The sequence below is a fragment of the Lampris incognitus genome, chromosome 3 (genome assembly GCF_029633865.1).
Source record: "Lampris incognitus isolate fLamInc1 chromosome 3, fLamInc1.hap2, whole genome shotgun sequence".
Taxonomy (NCBI): domain Eukaryota; kingdom Metazoa; phylum Chordata; class Actinopteri; order Lampriformes; family Lampridae; genus Lampris; species Lampris incognitus.
The window spans coordinates 76107292-76129190 of record NC_079213.1 but is presented as its reverse complement, the minus strand read 5'-3'; the positions used below and the strand labels follow the sequence as shown (position 1 = coordinate 76129190).

The window sequence follows — 21899 nt, the reverse complement described above, 5'->3', positions numbered from 1 at the left end:
TGGTCGTTCCCTGTTGACATAGATGGCCTCTTTGACTCCCCGTTCAAACCAGCGTTCCTCCCTATCAAGAATGTGCACATCCTCATCCTTGAAAGAGTGGCCACAGGCCTGTAGATGGGTGTAGTCTGTGGAGTCCTGGCCTGATGTGTTAGCTCTTCTGTGTTGTGCCATCCTCTTGGCACAACACAGAAGGTTTGGTTTCTTCGATGTACAAGTCATGGCAATCTTCCCGGCACTCAACAGCATACACTGTATTGTTTGTGCCAGGGGACCCGGTCCTTGGGGTGGACCAATTTCTGGTGCAGCGTGTTTTGGGGTTTGAAAGCAACTGAGAAGAGAGCTAACGCCTCAGGCCAGGAATCTGAAGTCTACACCCATCTACAGGCCTGTGACCATTCTTTCAAGGATGAGGATGCGCACATCCTTGATAGGGAGACACGCTGCGGAGAGTCAAAGAGGCCATCTATGTGAAGAGGGAACGACCATTTCTGAACCGGGGGGGGGGGCTAAGAGTACATCTGTCACCATTTTACAATACTGTGGTTGCAACTATTCCCCAATCTCTGTAAATAGTGCACATGGCCATTGAAACTCTAGTTAATGGTCATGGCAATTTGCATATGAAACCAATCGTTGGTTTCGGTCGTTTATGCCACTGTGTTGTTTATAAGGATGAGGATACCTGCAGTCAGTTGAGACTGAAGAGGTCACTTAGATGAGTGATGAAATGTTTCTCTCAATAAACGTTGTGTCCAGATGAATTGATTCAGCTTTCTGTGATTGGAGCAAAGTGTTGACAAAACACTTGATCAAATTATATTATAATGCACAAATACAACAAAATATGTAATACATACATAATACATAACAATAACTCAGCCACTGAGGATGCACAAACCAGTGCATTCTTAGTGCCAGTCCCAAGCCTGGATAAATGGGGAGGGTTGTGTCAGGAAGGGCATCCGGCATAAAATCTTTGCCAAATCAAATATGAGGATCATAACTAAGATTTCCATACCGGATCGGTTGAGGCCCGGGTTACCAACGACTGTCACTGGTACTGTTAACCAGCAGGGTGTCAGTGGAAACTATGGTACTGTTGGGCAAAGGAGAAGGAGAGGGGGAAGGCATGTCCAGAGGCAGCGAGAGAGGAGGAGGGGTGGGAGTGTGGAGGTGAGAGTCAGAACTTCGAATGTTGGCACTATGACTGGTAAAGGGAGAGAGCTGGCTGATATGATGGAAAGAAGAGAGGTAGGTATACTGTGTGTGTGCAAGAGACCAGGTGGAAGGAGAGTAAGGCCAGGAGCATCAGAGGTGGGTTCAAACTCTTCTACTATGGTGCAAATGGGAGGAGAAATGAGGCAGGGGTAATTCTGAAGGAAGAGTATGTCAAGAGTGTGCTGGAGGTGAAGAGAGTGTCAGACAGAGTGATGAGTATGAAGCTGGAAATCAAAGGTGTGATAATGGATGTTATCAGTGCATATGCCCTGCAAGTTGGGTGTGAGATGGAAGAGAAAGAAGAATTCTAGAGTGAGTTGGATGAAGTGGTGGAGAGGGTACCCAAGGAGGAGAGAGTGGTGATTGGAGCGGACTTCAATGGGCATGTTGGTGAAGGGAACAGAGGTGATGAGGAGGTGATGGGCAGCTATCGTGTCAAGGAGAGGAATGTGGGGGACAGATGGTGGTGGATTTTGCAAAAAGGATGGAAATGGCTGTGGTGAATAGATATTTCAAGAAGAGGGAGGAACACAGGGTGACGTACAAGAGTGGAGGAAAGTGCTCACAGGTGGACTATATCTTATGTAGAAGGCGTGATCTAAAAGGGATTGGAAACTGCAAGGTGGTGACAGGGGAGAATGTAGCTAGGCAGCATCAGATGGTGGTCTGTAGGATGACTTTAGGGACCTAGAACAGAAAGAGAGTGAAGGCAGAGCCGAAGATCAAATGGTGGAAGTTGAAGAAGGAAGACTGTTGCGTGGAGTTCAGGCAGGAGTTAAGACAGGCACTGGGTGGTAGTGAAGAGTTGCTGGATGGCTGGACAACCACTGCAGAAATAGTGAGGGAGACAGCTAGGAAGGTACTTGGTGTGTCATCAGGACAGAGGAAGGAAGACAATGAGACTTGGTGGTGGAATGAGGAAGTACAGCAAAGTATACAGAGGAAAATGTTGGTAAAGAAGAAGTGGAATAGTCAGAGAGATGAAGAAAGTAGACAGGAGTACAAGGAGATGCAACGTAAAGCGAAGAGAGAGGTGGCAAAGGCAAAGGAAAAGGCATATGGTGAGTTGTATGAGAGGTTAGACACTAAGGAAGGAGAAAAGGACTTGTACCGATTGGCTAAACAGAGGGACTGAGCTGCAAAGAATGTGCAGCAGGTTAGGGCGATCAAGGATAGAGATGGAAATGTGCTCACAAGCAAGGGGAGTGTGCTGAGAAGGTGGAAGGAGTACTGTGAGGGGCTGATGAATGAAGAAAATCAGAAAGAGAGAAGGGTGGATGATGTGGGGATAGTGAATCAGGAAGTGCAGTGGATTAGCAAGGAGGAAGTGAGGGCCGCTATGAAGAGGATGAAGAGTGGAAAGGCAGTTGGTCCTGATGACATACCTGTGGAGGCATGGAGATGTTTAGGAGAGATGGCAGTGGACTTTTTAACTAGACTGTTTAACACAATCTTGGAAAGTGAGGGGATGCCTGAGGAATAGAAAAGAAGCCGACTGGTACTGATTTTCAAGAACAAGGGTGACGTGCAGAACTGTAGCAACTACAGAGGTATAAAGTTGATCAGCCACAGCATGAAGATATGGGAAAGAGTAAAAGAAGCTAGGTTAATAGGATAGGTGATGATCAGTGAGCAGCAGTATGGTTTCATGCCATGAAAGAGCACCACACATGGGATGTTTGCTTTGAGAATGTTGATTGAGAAGTATAGAGAAGGCCAGATGGAGTTACATTGTGTCTTTGAGGATTTAGAGAAAGCATATGGCAGGGTGCCGAGAGAGGAGGTGTGGTATTGTATGAGGAAGTTGGGAGTTGCAGAGAAGTATGTAGGAGTGGTGCAGGATATGTATGAGGGACATGTGACAATGGTGAGGTGTGTAGTTGGAATGACAGATGGGTTCAAGGTGGAGGTGGGATTACATCAAGGATCAGCTCTGAGCCCTTTCTTCTTTGCAATGGTGATGGACAGGTTGACGGACGAGATCAAGCAGGAGTCTCCGTGGACTATGCATATGATGTTTGCGGATGACATTGTGATCTGTAGCGAGAGTAGGGAGCAGGTTGAGGAGAGCCTGGAGGTGGCGGTATGCACTGGAGAGAAGAGGAATGAAAGTCAATAGGAGCAAGACAGAATACCTATGCGTGAATGAGAGAGAGGACAGTGGAATGGTGAGGATGCAAGGAGTAGAGGTGACGAAGGCGTATGAGTTTAAATACTTGGGGTCAACTGTCCAAAGTAACGGGGAGTGCAGAAGAGAGGTGAAGAAGATCGTGTAGGCAGGGTGGAGTGGGTGAAGAAGAGTGTCAGGAGTGACTGACAGAAGGGTACCAGAAAGAGTTAAAGGGAAGGTTTACAAGATGATTGTGAGATGAGCTATGTTATATGGTTTGGAGACAGGGGCACTGACGACAAGACAAGAGACGGAGCTGGAGGTGACAGAGTTGAAGATCCTAAGATTTTCATTAGGAGTGACGAAGAAGGACAGGATTAGGAACGATTATATTAGAGGGACCGCTCAGGTTGGACGGGTTGCAGACAAAGCAAGAGAGGCAAGATTGAGATGGCTTGGACATGTGTGGAGGAGAGATGCTGGGTATATTGGGAGAAGGATGTTGAATATGGAGCTGCCAGGGAAGAGGAAAAGAGGAAGGCCAAAAAGGAGGTTTATGGATGTGGTGAGGGAGGACATGCAGGTGGCTGGTGTGACAGAGGAAGATGCAGAAGACAGACAGAAATGGAAATGGATGATCTGCTGTGGTGACCCCTAACGGGAACAGCTGAAAGTAGTAGTAGTAGTAGTACATAATACATAAGAATGCATGCCACTTAGTTAGCGGTCGTGGACAGCTAACTCAATGGCGGGTTGAAAAAGTGAGCCTTAAACCTAACCTAAGAACTAAGTACCCTGGAATATAATTTACCATAACCAAGATTAAGACACGATCCAGAATAGTAAACCAGTTGAAATGAAGGTAGGGAAATGCATGTGGATGACTTTGGAATTTGCTACTGGCTAAAGTGACAAATATTAAAACCATTTAATTTTTTCACAAACTTGGACGGATTACTCAGAATTTACTGAAAATGGAAATGAGGAAGGGCCTTTCTTCAGGCCTGTCTGTTGAAAATACTTGTGAATCAAAACATGTTCTTCTATTTACGTCAGCAAGCTGAAAGAATGTAAACCGACAGTTCCCCTCGTCAATCCATCAGTGTATCCCAGGAAACTTGTGTGCAGCGTAGTTTATGATGACTTGTTTGCTTAGTTCCTTTTGCTCTGGCAAACCTTACATAATACAAACTTTGTAGATAGGAAGGCATCCAATTTCAGCAACATTTAATCTCAAAGAACCATCTCATTTGCGGTATCTAGAAAAAAATTGTGGTATACACATTTGAGATTATACACCAGTTGCTAGTGATTTACTGCAATAGTTGTCAGTCGCTATTTCTGTGTTGTTTTTTTGCATCACTCTGCAAAATTGCAACACAAAATACTACACAAAGGTCACACTAAATGAAAAATTCTGTATGTTATTGCATAACAAGTGATAACTCCAAGGAATAGAGAGACTGGGGTTAGTGTGGGATGTTTGCGGTTACAGGGCAGCTCCAAACTAATTACAAGAGAGTTTCTAAACGGATGTCCTCATTAGCCATGAATGAACTGGGAAAGTTCCAAATAGTTTTTATGTAACAGAGGTCAAACCCCGCATCAAAGTGTGCCTCATATGACTGTATCACATATCAGCAAGAACATGCTCCACTCCCCACCTCCATGATTGCAAACAGTTTGGGATCTGACAGAAACCAAAGCTCTGTCTGTTTACCCTGGGCCGAGGGGGAACGAGTGAGAAATTTAAACTTATCAGACAAACCGGTCCACAAACTACATCTAGCTGGCTTCACCTTTCCTACCCTATGTAACAGACCTCACCTTCCTTAGAACAGGAGGCACTGATTCATAATTTCACACAACTGTGTTCAAAGTATCAAACAGGGCTTCAAATGTAGGGGCAGATAATTGGAATGCAAACTGTGTTTGTTGATGTTGGTCTATGTGGCACAGGCAAATAAAATAAGCCTCAATGACCCGCAATTACTCTGGAAAATTGGTGCTCTGAGCAGGTAAACCCAAACTCATGATTACTCCTCATCAACTACATCAAAGTGTCTTTTGCAGACTTCCCTTCTTGGAGGCCAGGCTAGACAGAGGACACATTCCTGTGACAATTATGATGTGGGACAAAGACAAGGTATGAGAGTCGAGTGGTAGACCGACTGTTTTACTCATTCAGTACCAGGATGTCGTTTTCAAACATGGCTGTGGGCTGGTCACAGGTCATTGTGTTTTGGAGGAATGAGATGTTTCCTCTAGGCCCCTCTGGCAGAGTTCCTTTGGCACAGGGCAGGTCCTCTTAGTTACACACGCAGGCCGATAACAGCGTGCCCCTCTGTCTGTATGGCATTCCAAGCATCCTGTAGCAAGTGTCTAAAGTTCCAGAGGACAAAACTAGCCCGGCAAACCTGCACCCGCTCCGTGAGCACCCCGCCTCTCCAAGCACAATTTATGTTCAAGAACAATAAGAAATGCCCATTAAATAAGTGACAGGATTGGAGCTTGAAGTGGGACACGGACAGACACAAAGCACTGCAGGCACGCTCTCTGAGGCCCCACCATGGAATGTCCGATAAAGAATGCATGCAGGCGGCAACAATCGTGGGAAAAGCCGCTTTCACTTCTTATCTTGTTGAGGAAGTTTGTCCAAATGACTAAAAGACATTCTTATCATGCTTTAATCAAGACAGAAAAATCTTTGGGTGTAGGAGCTCATCTCTTAGGAGAAACATGCATAGAATATGTCTTTATGCATGTGCACTATGCATATACTACACTGTATGCATAGTATACTGAGGAAATGCTACTTACTTTTACCTTTTTTAATACTCCTTCCTTTTACTTGCATGGAGAAAAAAAGGCTTTTCTGTTTGGGCAGCTATGAAAATGATTCAAGCACATCAAAATAATAATTTTGGCCCTGATCTGTACAAAACACTGCAGCACTGCTGTGCAGGGAATCAATCTATCGATGTCAGTTTTAGAGGACAGTACAGTTAAATGACAAGAAAGTGTTTGGTGATCCAAGCCCAAATGTTTTGACTGTAATGTTTGCCTATTCCTTGGGTATCAGATATGCTTTTCCTTCTCATGGTGTGGAACTCCCTGGCAGTCTCCAACACTTTCCCAGCCAAAGCCAGCCTCACCGAGCTGCATTGGCTCTCAGCTATTCTAACTCAAGGAGATAACCGTGGACTCCATATAAACAGTCTATCTTCATTCCATCCACATGGCTAGATTTGATCTTGAAGACTAAAGGAATGCTTTAACCAAAATACCTCAGCGATTGTATCGCTCTCTCTGGAGATGGATGGATTATCGGACATCACCAGCCGCCAATCTAGAGTGAAGCAATTTTGATTGATTCACCGATTCTTCTAGCATGTGTTGTACATTTTGTTGCATTGAGGATTTTTTTTTTTTAAATGTGTCTGCAGTGTGTTTGTGATTCAATCAGTGTAGTCGCTCTAAAATAGGCATCCTCAAGGCATGGGTTATCCTCTTACAATGACGACACCACACAGTATTTAGCTGTGAGTTTGGACAGAATGCACATGGATAGTTTTAACATTCATATATGATTAAGTAGGACAACACAGCAAAAGTTAAACAGCAATAGCAGTTTTAGTGTTTGCTTGTTGCCAGGGGTTAATGAACAACCTTAGGGGCATATCAGCCTGCACACCTTCCAATAGAACTGTACTCAACAGAATGTGAAATATTTTCCACAGACTTAAATGACGTCAAGGCACTCACTCTACAGAATGTCAGCTGCAAAGCAGAGGTTCAGAGGGTACGTTATGGTATTCCCAGTGTAAAGTAATTTTGGATGACTTGAATACTGTGAACTTCTTCCAGCGACTGCAAGTTGACAGGTCGGTGGCTATGTTCACGTGCAGGCTGCATATAGATTATCTGTCCAACACAGCTGCAACATGGTAAAACCATTGCATTTAAACTAACACTTTATATGTGCAAAAAAAACCAAAAAAAAACAAACAAAACAATTCTAACACCATGAAGGATTGGGGCCCCATAGATTATCCTTGTCTGTTTGTGGAGTTTATATGTCATGGCAATATGCTCCATGAACCCACAACTGACAGGAAGTCTGCTTAATGGGTCAGCCAACCAACAAACTGATAGACATTGCCATAGTTGCATATTTAACTATTGCAGCCTATATTCATATTAACCAGCTAAAATATGTGAGGTATTTTCCCATACAGCGTACTGTTGTATTCAGTATAGGAAAGCGGTGAGTATTACGGCACCCTCTGCTGCTTTTTAACAGTAGGACAGTCTACGGAAATGGAGACTATGCAATGGTGTTGCAGTTTTTCACCAATGTTTTTTTTTCTCTCTCATAGGTTAAGAAGAAAATTTTGCACTGTGAATCACTGTCTACTAAATAAAATGATATTCTAAAACCAAGAGAAAAGGCAAATAAAGACATTTATGGCTGTATGATTAAGCGATGAAAAGTTTTACAGCTTTGTAAGTTTTTTCCTTGGTCATTTTTTTCTTCACTATTCATATGTATAAAGAAAATAAATCAGTATTGCTGGAGGAATTTTGATTTTGCTAACACTGGAAATTGGTAGTGATGGTTTTGTGAACATTAGTAAGATTTAAAGGCTATTTTTGGTCACTTATGACCTGCTTGAAAAGGCACAAAAATTGAGGTTTTCTTTTACTCAGATGGTCTTTTGATGGGCCAATTATGACTTTAGATTGCAAACACATTTTTCTGGGCCTGAGAAACTATGTGATATAGCCTGCATTCTCAGCCTTTGTATCTACAATGCAACTTGTCAGGGTTTCTAAATCTAATGTAGAGGGCCCTCAAAGGCCTATTTCCATTTTTTTTTTACATATTCAGCATTTCCAAAATTATTGAGATGTAGAGGGGAGTTGCTCTTGTTCTTCTGTATCATGACTAGTTGTTGTTCTGTGAACATAATTCAATTCAGTTGTACCACACCATTTAGCCATTCCTCATTACACAGTCTAAAGCAAATGTCTTCTGTGGAAGCAACAACAGCATAGGTCTGTACTTTGTATGCAATACAAATTGTCCCTCAACTTAAATCAGCCTTAGCATTCCTCCCTTACGCAAGGGCCCCTTGAAGGAATCCCCACAAATCAAAACCTTTTCACTTAGCTCTAGAGACACAGAGAGAGGAATGTCTTCCCTGCCAAATTCCTCGTTCTTTATTATTAAGACTTGCATTCTTTGTAATGTTGTTTAACACATACCAAGGCAAAACCCACTGGAAAGAGGACTGCCTGCACATATTTCCATAATCACCTCATCTACAGACATGTTTCTTACCCCTTCATTTCACATCTTCATATTATTAGTGCCTCCTGTATTAGGACATCAATAAAACACAAGACAGTTCCCCTTTCTGGCCTTTCAGCGTTCCTGAAATTCAATGTCCCACATGGTTGATATTAACATTCCATAAGCTCTCTCATGATGAGCAAGAGGCAGGTTGTGGGGGAGGCTCATCACTGCATTGGCATGGTGCTCACATTCCTCCTCCACTAGAACTTTGCAAGGGTCTCTACTAGATGCTGTCCAGAGCTGACAAAGGGGACTTGGGAGATGGTAGCTAAGAAAATGAGGGCAGCTATGAACAGTCCTCTCTCCCCTTCTGCTCCCTGGGATCTCTGGACAGGGATGGGCATATTTGATGGCTTTTCCATTCATGGCACAGAGAGGATAATGACTCCCTTGGCTCATTACAACATTCTTTTTTCAGAGCTTTGGTCAAATGCAAGGCACGTATTCACAAAAAAAAAAGAAGAAAAAAAAGCGCTATCCGAGGAAAATAGAGCATGCACAACCAGCATCCTTAGTGACAAGAGTAATAGTGAGATGATTTAGTCATGTCCAGGATTCTCTAAGAAAACCTGAAGCAAAAACAAGTTTGATACGTTGTACTATGGATATCTGATAGCATCAGAAAAACCACCAATATTTAAAACCTGTCAGACAACTCAACACAAATTAGTCTCAATTACAAACACAATAAAGAGCACAGTTTACAGGTAATTACATACAGGTAATTCAAATACAAATGACAGAAAAGGAGAGTGTAATAGAAAGACAATACAAACAGTAATTTACTTCAGAAAAAACTTCAAAGAACAGAAATGGCCCTGGACTACCATCCTCTATTCAAGGTGTAGCTGTGCAAAGTGCTTAGAAAAGAGATTTGACGAGGAAGACTATGAAACTGAGCCAAGAGGGCACAATTGAAACACTTGTGATTTTAAAGTCAAGCATGCAACCCATGCCACATTCCATCCCCTCTTGTCTCTCATGCAGCTTTTCTGTTAATTTCTCTAGATACTAATAAACTTAGCAGAATGACAAACCTAATCATGAGTAACAGTAGAGCTCATCATTGACTGTTCTGTGACTGGCGGGTCTGTTCAGGGCGAGGCACTAAGAGATGGTGTTGGTATTTCAACACAGTTTTGTCATTCTCCTCTCTCATTCCCTGGATGTGGATGTCTAGCCTTTGGAGTAGTTCCTGAGAACGCAAGGTCTCCTCCTCCATGAAGCGAGACACCACGCTGTCTGTGGGTGACATTGTTGATCCTTCCTGGAGGAAGAGAGGAAGAAATACACTTAAAAGTGTAATGCTATGATGAAAATGTACCACAATGCTTGTACACCAGTATCTTGCTTATGAAAATCTCAGACATAAAAACTGGTTGACTGGTCCACTGTATGGGTGTAGTGAACAAAAATACACCTATACAGTAAACTCTCCTAAAAAACAGGATTGCAGCCTTAAATTGGCACTTTGATTTCAAGGTTTTCCAGGATGTGAGAAAAACACATGGTCACACTGTAAGAGGAATTATGTTCTGAATAAATTTAACCTCTTTAGTGCATGCACATCAGATACCCACACATTTCCTTTGATTCTTGAAAGGTGGAATAGTAAGGTTATACTGCAAGCTAAAGTGAGGGACCTTTTGACTATCTTTAGACTATGTCTGCGGATGCTGAAGTCAATGAGCTATAGATTAATATAGAATTAATTGACATTGGAACCATAACATTATGCTATGCCTGATTAAGCATTCTGTATGCAACCGGACTCACCAATGGCATGAGGTCTTCTCTGGCCGGTAGGTTCAAAGCCTTCTCAGAACTGATGCTCTGACCCTCAGCAAACAAATCACTAGGAATAGCAGAAGGTACCGAGTTTTCCTTGGATCTTCTCCCTGTGTTGGAGGAGTACGAGGAACAGGAGGAGGAGGCTGGTGAAATAGATTTGTTGTCTCGGACGGAGTCACAATACCGTTGGCTAGTGGAATGGGAGAGGGACTCCAGCAATTTAAGGAGCCGTTGGATCTCTCCCTCATAGTGACTGGTGTTCTCCTGCAGCTTAGCTTTCATGGCCTCCATCTCCTCCTTGTGTTTGTGTGGTCTGGCATCTTCATTCCTGCAGAGTAAAACAAAAAACTTGCTTAGAGACTGGATTGCATGATACTTTGTATGTGCATGTATGTGAGGGCGGAGAGTGCACGTGTGTGTACACTATATACCTGTCCTGTATAGAGTGGAGTGGAGTGGTCTTGGCCAGGTTTTGCAGAGCTCTTTCATATTTGTCCTGCCAAGACTTAGTGGAGGTCTCAAAGCAGGCATACATGTCAGCCAGTTCTTTCCTTAGTTGCCTATTCTCCTGCTCCAGGCTGCTCACAGATGACACATAGCTTTCCCTAAGGGATGCTGGCGAAGAATCCCCCTTCTGTAGAGATTTAAATAAAAAGGTCATGAGATGGCTCAGATCAAGAAATAGGCAGCAAATAAAAAAAAACGATTAAACATGTCATGAAGACGAATGAAATGGTATTTGACTGAATTAATTATTGCAACAAAAGCACAACCAACCTTGGGTGATCGAGGCTCCAATCTCTCCAGTAGGCCACGCAAATGTTGGTTCTCTGCCTTCATCATCTCCAACTGCACCTGGGTACCCTGAGAATAGCAGAGGAAAAGAACAGAATATTTCATTATCATTCCCACCATCTAGACTATGGTAAGAACATGGTAAATTTCTAAAGGATCCTGCAGAAGGAAAGAGGATGGAGTAGTACACGGCAGGTAAGTGAACAACTGACCAATGTTCATGTTCTTTGAAACTTAACTCAGGAAAAGGCGGTATTCATTAGTTTCTCTCACTTAGGTACACTGGTGTATGGGTTCTTATCGCAGAATCTTGTGCTAACGAATGATAAATGGACCACCACGGGGCGCCACTGACACAATAACACTCCCATAATTGCTTTGCCCAGGAGGGAGGGTTGTATTAGTGGGCAACTACTCATCAGGATGCCGGATTGCCCACTATGGTTGGGTATTATTTGGACTCTGATTCAGCTTATCGATTCTGGTTCTTAACGATTCTCAATTCCTATTCTTTGAGGGGTGGAGTCAAAACAGGTCACATGTTGGGGGCACCCGGGTGGCGTGGCAGTCTATTCTGTTGCCTACCAACACAAGGATCACCGGTTCGAATCACTGTGTTACCTCCAGCTTGGTCAGACGTCCCTACAGACACAATTGGCCGTGTCTGCGGGTGGGAAGCCGGATGTGGGTATGTGTCCTGGTCGCTGCACTAGTGCCTCCTGTGGTTGGTCGGGGCACCTGTTCAGGAGGGAGGGGGAACTGGGGGGAATAGCATGATCCTCTCACGCGCTACGTCCCCCTGGCGAAACTCCTTACTGTCAGGTGAAAAGAAACGGCTGGTGACTCCACATGTATCGGAGGAAGCATGTGGTGGTCTGCAGCCCTCCCCGATCAAAAGAGGGGGTGGAGCAGCAACCAGGACAGCTCGTAAGAGTGGGGTAATTGGCCAAGTACAAAAAAAAAAAAAAAAGGTCACATGCTTATTGCACAGAATTAAAAAAAAAACCCTTTATACAAGTCATATTCGATCATATTCTTATTTATAATTAATTTCATACAGTTTAATTTGGTTGCTGTTATTAAATGTTATGATTCAATAATAATCTGTTCATTCTTTTTTCATTCACTGTACTGTAACTGTAACACTGAAACTCGCTGAAATGACAACAAGCAACAGTCTACTGTTTAGGAAGCTGCAGCCCATGTGGGTTTTGATGAGAGAGAACTAGGAACGTCTGTGTGAACGTTCATCAATGACAGAATATATTACAGTATTTGCACAAATTTGAGACGGTTTTTAGCAATTTGATAAAGTGTAGCTAGCTTGCTGTCTCGCTGTTAAGAATAAGAGAAACATTATTTAATTTTCACTTTCCCGATTGCGACGAGGTGCTGGCTGTTGGTTGACTGAGGAGAACGAGGCATGTGAGGGAGAGGGAGACCTGTGCAACACATCAAACATGGTACACTCATTGATTTGTATACCATGCTGGCGAAGGTGTTTTGTCATGTTAGTAGAGCATCCTCCTTTGCACAAAATAAGTTTGGCACAGGTGTTCCACTGTGCCGACCCATCATTTTTTCGAACAAAATGAAGCCACACTTGCTGTGGTCCATGACGGCGCATGGCTCTACACAGACTCACGTGCACGCTACTCTTATTGATTTTCCCACAAAACAAAATGTATCACTTTGCGCAGCGTCTTCCAGTCCAGAAAAAGCAGACGGGAAGAGCATGTCTAGCATAGGATGGGTTAAATGCAGAAAACGAATTTCACTGTATGTATATGTACAATGACAAATAATAAAGTGTCTTCTTCTTCTCATTCAGCATGCATGACTATAGGCGTGCAGCCCGTGCAGATGGAGAGCCAGGTCCTGGTACTCAAACTGAACCTAGCTCAAGTGAAATTTGTTTAGGAACTGATAAGCAGAATTGAAATTAAAATGTTTTAATGATTCCATTGGAATTACAATTTTGGAATCGGTTCCCGATGCCCAACCCTACTGCCCACTAACTGTTTCCTTCAATTGAAAAACAAAAATCGGCAATAGTGACATCATGCTGGTGAAGTTCACTGGTCAACTTTGATACCCCTTTCCTCATTCTCTCCACTTCACCTCTCTGAGTCTGTTTGGCACTTTGAAGCTCTTCTCGCAGCTCCAAAATGAATTCAAGAGTGTTGTCAAGTAATTTAAATTATTGCAACAATAGAGATATTTATCAAGAAAATGTTACATACTGATTAAGAATAATCAATTTATTATGTACCCGTAAAAATAATTCAACACTGCTCCTGCAACATTTACCATTAAGGGATGCTTTCTTTTTGCTCACCTTTTTCATCTCTGTGACAGTGCAATCATGCACCTCTCGGCTGCGCTTCAGTTCTTGCCCCCTTTTGGTGTGGTCTGCTTTATGTCTGCTCTCTATCTCTAGTCTGAGGAAATCAGCAAACTTAAGTCCTCCATTTTCACAGCAGAGCTCAACCAAACAAAAGCCAAAAAAGGAAAACAAATCCAGATCAGGTACAATTACAATATGTAAAAGCAAATAGGTCAAGTATAGTATAGTATGCAGACTAAGTGTCCGGCATTCACCTGTCTTTGAGTTGTGCTATTTCAGCCTTGAGTTGAACCTCAGAGGTATTGGCACAATGCAGCTTTGTTACCATCTTCTCCAGATCCTGCCTGAGAACGATCACACCAGAATACCCTCGGGCTACCAGACAGTCTTCCAGAGAACTAGGCACATATAAACATTTACAGCATACTGAGAAAACAATTCCGTTTTATCTTTTTACATTTTCAATCAATATAAAAATGAAATAAAATGTACTTCAAACGGATTTAATAACCATTATTTACAGAAGAAAATCCACCCACCCAATTACTTGATCTTTAGCTTGCAATCTTTGGTTAAGTCTAGCAATCTCATTGTGTAGCATTTGCTGATTAAGACCAGTCCTTTGCGCAAACATTTTGTGGGTGTCTGGGGTGGCATGAAGCTCGTCCTTTGCCTCTACGAGCACCTGTAAGAAGAGAAGTGGCTCTAAAGCTAACAATCAGTTCAACTTCCCAGTTTGTAGAATAAAATGATGTTGCTGCAGATCAAATGAGTCAGTTTTCTTTTAGCAACATTGTTCTCTAAAACTATGCAACTTTTATAAATATTCCAAACTTTATCAAGACAGGTCTGTTGCCAAAGAGAAACGTGTAAAGAACAGAAATCTAAACTGTAGCAGTTCCATTTATTGCAGCCTTCACTCTGCCAGTTTGAAACAGTTCCCCATCACTACCCTAGCCCCTTGCATACAGCTAACCTATCACTCTCTCTGGTATAGTCCCAGTCACACCTGCAGGGATCGGAGGCGCTCCAGCTCAAGCTGCTGGGAGTGAAGGATGCCCTGAGTCTTCTCTAGCTGGGTATGCAGCTGCTGCAGCTTTAAACAGCAGTCCTCATCCTCCCTTTCCTTTTGCCAGGATGCCCCTTGGAACTGATGATCAAATGACACACAAAAGTGCTCTTCATTATTTGCTGAAAATCTTCACCAAAATTGGAAAATGTTTAATGTCCACTGTTTGTCAGCATAAAAGTGTGTCTGAATTGGAAGCACATGTTCAAGGTTTAATTTAGCTGTCATTACTGTCGTGTTTGTTAACACTTCTTCCAGGTCCCTCTTTTGGGCTCCAAGTGACATCAGCTGTTCCTGATACTGGACCCTCTGCTGCTCCCACTCTGAAGAGCGCTTGTGATTTTCCTGTGCAGAAAAGTCAAGGATGACTTTGCTCCATAAAAACAGTAGATGGCGTTATCGTATCAAAAGTGTATTTGTCCAACGCACAGTAACAGCACTGCAGTTACAGTAGTTGCTGGCAATACAATGTTTCATTTAAGAAGTAACATGATGTTGACCAGAAGAAGAGCTGAGAGCAGATGTAGCTGGACCAACAACACTGTACCTCAACTTTGTTACTGCAGTTTGTCACCTCTGAATGTTCCCCCTCTTTATTCCTTGCTCCGCCGCTGGCCTCCTTAAGCTGTTTCCGTTGGTGCCTCTGATTGAGCCGCTTTAATTTAGTTAACTGTATGGAAACAATGTATGTAAGGCTTGAGTGAGCATGTCTACATGAACGATAACCTTTTCCCCCCGTTGCATTGCACATGTTTTAACAGTATTCCAAAACTCTCCAAAGCATGAATTTTAAGGAAATTTTTAATAAAGGAATAGAAAAGTACATTCTTTACCTTTTTCCTCAAGTTAAATGTCCTGATTAATTTCCATACATAACATCCTTAATATTTAAGTAGTTATGTGGGAAAAAAATAACAGGAAAAGGTTTGGTTATGCTCAACCATGGACAAGAGGGCAAATGAGTTTAATCTAATTTTCAAAAGTATTTGGAAGCTCTGATAAAAATATGTGCAATACATATGTTCTTAATCAGTTAATTTATTGATTTAGTTTATCAGCTCTCACCTCATCTCTGACATTTTGTAGCTGTTGTTCATAACTGGCAACCATCTCTTGTCTTCTAGTATGCAAATCATCTAGTTGTTTTTGAAGCAATCCAATCTATGATCAGAAGACCAAACGAACAGAGTATAAGTGGATTAACTACACTTTAAAAATCAATATGTAAAACAACAGTGCCACTGTGTGTTTGTCTATTCAAATCATGCTACTTTTGTACTAACACACCAAACACTAATTTCTCGATAAGACAGATGCTGAATGGCTGTCTTCATCATAACTCTCTTTCTTCATTTCAAAACGGGTCAAGGGTCAATCCCTGCCCTCTCAGTGGTTGACATTTTCCATCCCACTACTTGGGATTAAAAAAAAAAAAGTTTTTAAATTGAGTTCGCCCTTCTTCCCAATTAGTCTTTCCGTTTTCCAGTGAGTCGGGTTGTTGACTAACTCATATCCAAGCCCAAACATGCATTTGAACAGGGGAGATATTTACTTGTTGTATAGTTATAAACCACCTTCGTTACTTTCTTCTCAGGTACGAACTTGAACATCTGAAAGCCTGGGGCCTTAAAAGATCGAGCAGAGAGGCAGCCTTTCTGATTTTGTGCATCTTTCAGGATCAAGTCAGAGAGAGATGTATGAAAATACTGGAGGGATCCTCTACCTCCAAGTCCTTCTGCTCAACAAGACTCCTTGAGGACAAAAGCTCACGTTCTCCTGTTTGCAGGCGTAGTTCCATTGCCTGCATCGCAGCCTCCCACTCGTTCTTCTTATGATTGACCATAATGTCAATCTGTCGCATCAGTTCTTGCAACTCTGGCTCACATGACGACAGGACAGAGCTAATACACGGAGAAAAAACATAAACAATATCCCCTCCCAACAATGAGGTTAACCACCGTAAAACAGAATAGAAAGAGAAACCATTGACTGGCTAGCTGAGGCAAAAGAAAATTAGTGATCGCTGGCACACTTAAACGTTAGCTAGATATAACGTTAATTCGCTTGGTCGCGTGAATGACTGGACCCTAGTTTACCTTAAATCATTGTTCTGTAGCGATCCCAGAGAAGCCTCCATCTACAAGACGAAGAAATTCTCACTTTCGTTTCAACTTGTCAAATAACCTCAAGTAGCTAACGTGATTATGAATACGGGTTTACGTTTAGCGTGACTGCTAAATGTTAAACGCTAGCCTGCTAAATATACCACTAATTTACGCGTAGTGTCCCTCGGCACAACGAATAACTAAATTGTCTTTCCGCAAAAGCAGTCTAAACACAGTTGGACTGGGGGTTTCTGTCAATGTTTAAGATAATCATGGCTATCGAAGGAGCTGCTTCTTTAACTTGTAGGTTTCGTGTTTATCTCGCTGTTTCAAGCTAACTGCTAAAGTTAGCTTACATTCGCTTCTGTTGCGTTAGTCAAACGTAGAATTGGGACACATAGAGTGGACACGTCCTCCTTGGTTTAGTTTGACAGGACTACTGTGATAATCTCCGCTGCTTCTACGAGGTTTGAACTATGAAGATTCAGTTTTGTAACTGGATTAACTATTGTATGGTGCTGCGTAGTTACGGCTTGTGTAAACCAACCGACATTTCCAATGCTTCACACGACTTGTGGGGGGTAGCCTGTGGGCAATAAACTTCATTTTTCAACAACGAGGTCTTTTCTATCCTCTCTACTTCCGTGTTACTCAAAGGAAAGCGTCAAATCCGAAATTGTGCTCACAGGGGAAACAAAATTTTAACGTGTTTGAGCGTTACACTGTCGATTGCACGCCACAAATCCAGCTCTTTAGTTATAAAGTATATCGGGAGTTGTAACTGGATAACCACAGTGCGGTATGCGTTGTTTTTCCCCGAATCTTTGACTGATGGTAGCTGTTACTACTGTAGCCGTGAAGTAATAAATAAATGTAAACCAGAGATGAGGTTTTTCTGGAAAAAAGGGTTTATTATAATATAATAACTGTAAAGTGGCCATTAACACATGGCTTTCAAATATATTATGCGCCGGCATTAGAAGTGGGCACGTGGCTCGTTGGTCTAGGGGTATGATTCTCGCTTCGGGTGCGAGAGGTCCCGGGTTCAAATCCCGGACGAGCCCAACTTTTGGCACAATTGTACCCACATCTTTTGACGCCAGTATTTGTATAAACGTGCAAATTCAGACAGAATTACGTTCATATCTGTAAGTAGTTATCCTCAGCATGTTTATCTGGAGTACAATTGTAGAAACACTATACCGATTTACAATTAAAGCATGGCTCGTTGGTCTAGGGGTATGATTCTCGCTTTGGGTGCGAGAGGTCCCGGGTTCAAATCCCGGACGAGCCCAGCTTTTTTTTTAGAGCACATTCTTATTTGAAAAATATAAAATAGAGACTGCAAACGAGACACCGTACATTTTCTGGCTGACAACCTTCACCTTGTCAACGTGTTGAACTTGTATGCCAAAAGCTGTGGATATACATCAAAACATATTTCACATGTTTTTCTTGACGAAATGTAATCTTTTGTGGATGAAATGAAATGTTTATTTTGTCACAAATTTGTGGCTATATATTTAATTGAATCTGTTTTTAATTTATCATTACTCATGCTGTATTCAATGTCCGTTTTTTATAGTTTTTTTCATATATTGTTTGCTACTATGTGCTTATTTGTTTTTGTTTTTTATTGGATAGTATTTCTCCATTAATTTAAAAAAAAGTTACAGAAAATTAGTAAACCACATGCACGTCATTACAGTACATGTATATATTTAAGAAATCCATGTGTGTCATCATGAGGTTTGGTGTCTGAAGGCAGCACTATCCACCCCCACTGCTCTGCCTTACCACACACACACACACACACACACACACACACACACACACACACACACACACACACACACACACACACACACACACACACACACACACACACACACACACACACACACACACACACACACACACACCCCTTTCTCCACCTGCCCTCTGTCACACACCAAACAAAGAGATGCAGCGCGAGAGTTCAAGCCAGTGAGACAGAGAACCCAGTGATCCCCTTTTGTCCTTACCACTGTGTCAGACCATCTCGGCTGTCCTGCTCCCACAGCTGTTGTGCCGGTTGGGCATGCCCTGTGAGAGGGAAATAACGTTGTCCCGCCCTCACGACACACCAACGCTTTTAACAGACAGCGAAGGACCCGGCTCTTCCTCTTTATTTTTGTCCGTGGTTTACCTGTGCTCACTGTGAAACAGCTCCTCAGCAGCTTCTAAATCTACCCTTGGAATCTTTCTTATTCAAACACTGTAAGTAGGCAAGTTAAGGGGAAAAACAGACAGAATCCTCTGTTTTATTTTCATGTTTCTGAACTTAGAAATTTTACATTCAGGTTGTAGATAATTTTACCATTTTAAACATTTCATAGTCATACTTATCTGCATTGATTTACTGTTAGGTATTAACCTTGCTATTATACCTGTATTTCATTGTTTCGTTGTTAGTGCACATGACAATTACACAAAATTTAATTTGTTTTAAATTATAATTGCATATGTGCAAGTTGTCAGAGAAAACAACACAAAACAAGCCTTATGTTTATTTTGCTGCTATCTGAGTTCTACACACAAATAATCAATTCTTTGTATATGAAGGCTTCTATTGGCTGACTATGTCATCTCTAATGACCGTTACAAAAAATGTATTTTTGATTTCCCAGAGAGAACTAAACTTGAAGCCTGGATCTTGGAGCAGCTATCTACCTTATCACCAAAGCTTTTTTACTGAGCCAACCAATTAGTAAACAGCAAAAGTCTTCGGTGAGGCTTTTCCACAAGACCTTAAGCAAATGTGTTAAGCTTCTTAATATTTGCTCTCCTGAGAAGGACCTTTGCTTGCAGCAGGCATTCTGTCACATTTTGCACTCACCTAGTCAATTTGACTATGGTTGTCTGTGAGGACAGGGAATGTAGCGTGTGCTACCTTCCCTACACGCGAGAAGACAGGATCCCAAGGATGCTCCACTGTAGACACAGCTTCTGCTCCCTTTGTCTGGAGACAATGTCCAAGGTCAAAAATGACCTGCTGATGGTGAACTGCCCTTTGTGTCGCCGGGTGACCTGTGTAGGTCGAGGCCTCAGCCTGCAAGAAGCACTGTGGGTCAACAACAGGCTTTGGGACCAGATACCGGAGAATACAGAAGAAGTACAGGAGGAGGCGCTGGTGAAACTAGAAGTTGAGGAGGAGAGTTCTCAGGCAAATGGACATCTCTCACCCCAAACAGAATGGTGAGTTAAACAGATGAAAACACACAGCGCCCTGCTGGTGCTAAGGCTGTGTGGTATTACATCTTGCTTTGCTCCTAAGGTAATACACAGTGTAACTCCTAACCTGTTTTCTTCCTAGCCATTCATCCAGGAACTCTAGAACAAAGCTCAAATTTCCAGCCTTTTTCAGGAAGTTTACCCTGTCAAGACAGCCCCAAGAAAGGATTGTCCCTGGTTGCAATGTGTAAGTTCTGACTTTGTGTGCATGATGGCCGATTATTTTCCTGCTACTCTGATGATATGTCATGACAAAATATGTCTAAATTCTCCATCTGAATGTATATGCTGTTTACTTAGTGGAAAAAAATACTTTAAAAAGTTTTCTTGAATGTAACTGTGTATGATGAAATCCTACAAATAGACAGCTATAACATGGACTTTTTTTTTCTTCAAAGGGAGATGAAATCTTGGCGCAGGCTTTCAACCGAAGAGACTTTTTAAGACGTATATCTAAAAGGAGATAGATCAATAATCACCACCTGGGGTGCGATCCCTTTCCTGAATATAAATTACCTTGTGTGAATACGATACATGTGCCTGTTTCTTAAGGACTTCACTCAGCCATGTGCAACACTTGGAAGAAGAAGAGAAAAAAAACCGTCGGTTAAAACTAGGTATCGCTCCATGTGTCCGTGACATTTTGTTTTATTGTTGAAAAGCCATGAAACAACCAAAGTTGCCCCGTCTCCCCATTCTTTATTCTTGGTTTAATTCCTCACAGCTGGTGCTATGGGATTTGGCTCAGCTGTGCCAATGGAGCTAGCGTCTCTGTAGTGGTCAAGATCCCCTCATGGCAGATGGCCTCCCGAGGACAGGTCCCTCCCGATATCTGTAGCTGGACGTAGAGTACTTAATTTATCATATCGTCTTCGATCTTGTGATAATGTCGCCAGACTTGATTTAACATTTCTTAATAAAGGTATTTTTGAAGATAGTTTCTGTCTTTGCCTGGTTATTTTAGTATTATGAGTTCAGCAACCATTGGTCAAACCATCTGGCGTTGAGCTCATACATAGTAGATAGAGAATATCTACATATTACCAGCTTTTGAAAAGTAAATACGGAATGATTATGTGTGTGCAATTCATAACAAAAAGCTCGACATACACAATTTCGACCTTCCACTGTACATTATTTATAACACACAACGTTTTAAAAGTGCCTAGAAATACAGGTGGTGTGAATGGGAGATTTCTATATGAGATAATGTGTTGAAGATTCCTTTTGTGGGCATGATTGAGAACAAGAATCTGTCACAAAAGACTCGGCCATCCATGTAAATGGATTATAGACTCTATTCATTAAGCATCTGGCAAGTGTTTCATGTTAGAAGAAATTAGAATAGAGAATCCGATCATCACTCTCTCCCATTGTGTTACCTTATGCACACTCATCATTTCAAAAATGAACTGGCATTTGTACCATTTTTCTTTCCTTTTTTTGCCATTGTCCCCAAACAGTTATAATGCACATACATACTGGCCTAGTTGGGCTTAATGTTTTGAAAGGAAAGGAGGTTAAGCATATCCAGATTAGAAAAATAAATGAATCAAAAACAAGGTCACTGTTTAGGCTATTGTTATGTTTGACTATATCTGTCATTTGGGAGGGTATCGCTCATCGGTTGTTATTTTTAGACATGCTGACTATAGCGAAACGTTGGCTTCTTGTTATACAAGTTCGGTGAACAACAAGTTGGAACAGGCCATTTTGAATGGATTATCTATATTTGTAGACATTTTCACATGCATCATACTTACTCATCTGGCTGTCCAAAGCATTTGTAATTGTTATTCTTAAATTATCTTCTTAGCAAAACGGCTGACCTA

The 21899-nt window shown here is 42.0% G+C and overlaps 2 protein-coding genes and 2 non-coding genes across 4 annotated transcripts; 3 read left to right on the top strand and 1 right to left on the bottom strand.

Annotated features, from left to right (window-relative positions):
• Window positions 1–8510: 8510 nt before the first annotated feature.
• cep63 (centrosomal protein 63) lies at window positions 8511–16826 on the bottom strand. The gene is made up of 13 exons (XM_056276809.1): window positions 16786–16826; window positions 16413–16590; window positions 15755–15850; window positions 15237–15359; window positions 14921–15034; window positions 14630–14770; window positions 14160–14305; window positions 13875–14018; window positions 13612–13714; window positions 11256–11342; window positions 10910–11112; window positions 10464–10806; window positions 8511–9954 (listed from the first exon to the last, which is right to left on the bottom strand). The coding sequence occupies exons 1-13, from the start codon at window positions 16824–16826 to the stop codon at window positions 9751–9753; spliced, it is 1923 nt and encodes a 640-aa protein (XP_056132784.1). The 3' UTR covers window positions 8511–9750.
• Window positions 16827–17786: 960 nt separating this feature from the next.
• Window positions 17787–17858, top strand: trnap-cgg (transfer RNA proline (anticodon CGG)). The gene has a single exon. It is a non-coding gene; the product is annotated as a tRNA-Pro (tRNA).
• Window positions 17859–18016: 158 nt separating this feature from the next.
• Window positions 18017–18088, top strand: trnap-ugg (transfer RNA proline (anticodon UGG)). Its single transcript has one exon. It is a non-coding gene; the product is annotated as a tRNA-Pro (tRNA).
• Window positions 18089–19687: 1599 nt separating this feature from the next.
• im:7152348 (uncharacterized protein LOC559250 homolog) lies at window positions 19688–20839 on the top strand. Its single transcript, XM_056278013.1, has 3 exons — window positions 19688–20031; window positions 20150–20254; window positions 20466–20839. Exons 1-3 carry the CDS (start codon window positions 19688–19690, stop codon window positions 20509–20511), a joined length of 495 nt encoding a protein of 164 aa, XP_056133988.1. The 3' UTR covers window positions 20512–20839.
• The last annotated feature ends 1060 nt before the right edge of the window (window positions 20840–21899 follow it).

What these genes read in the sequence shown, in the direction of transcription:
- cep63 (XM_056276809.1), bottom strand. Translation starts at nt 16,826, where the DNA reads ATGGAGGCTTCTCTGGGATCGCTACAGAACAATGATTTAAG. An exon ending in CTACAGAACAATGATTTAAG is followed by an intron (nt 16,591 to 16,785) that starts GTAAACTAGGGT and finishes TCCGTGTATTAG; the next exon opens with CTCTGTCCTGTCGTCATGTG. An exon ending in CTGTCACAGAGATGAAAAAG is followed by an intron (nt 11,343 to 13,611) that starts GTGAGCAAAAAG and finishes TGCTATTCTCAG; the next exon opens with GGTACCCAGGTGCAGTTGGA.
- im:7152348 (XM_056278013.1), top strand. Translation starts at nt 19,688, where the DNA reads ATGGTTGTCTGTGAGGACAGGGAATGTAGCGTGTGCTACCTTCCCTAC. An exon ending in CTCTCACCCCAAACAGAATG is followed by an intron (nt 20,032 to 20,149) that starts GTGAGTTAAACA and finishes TTTTCTTCCTAG; the next exon opens with CCATTCATCCAGGAACTCTA. An exon ending in ATTGTCCCTGGTTGCAATGT is followed by an intron (nt 20,255 to 20,465) that starts GTAAGTTCTGAC and finishes TTTTCTTCAAAG; the next exon opens with GGAGATGAAATCTTGGCGCA.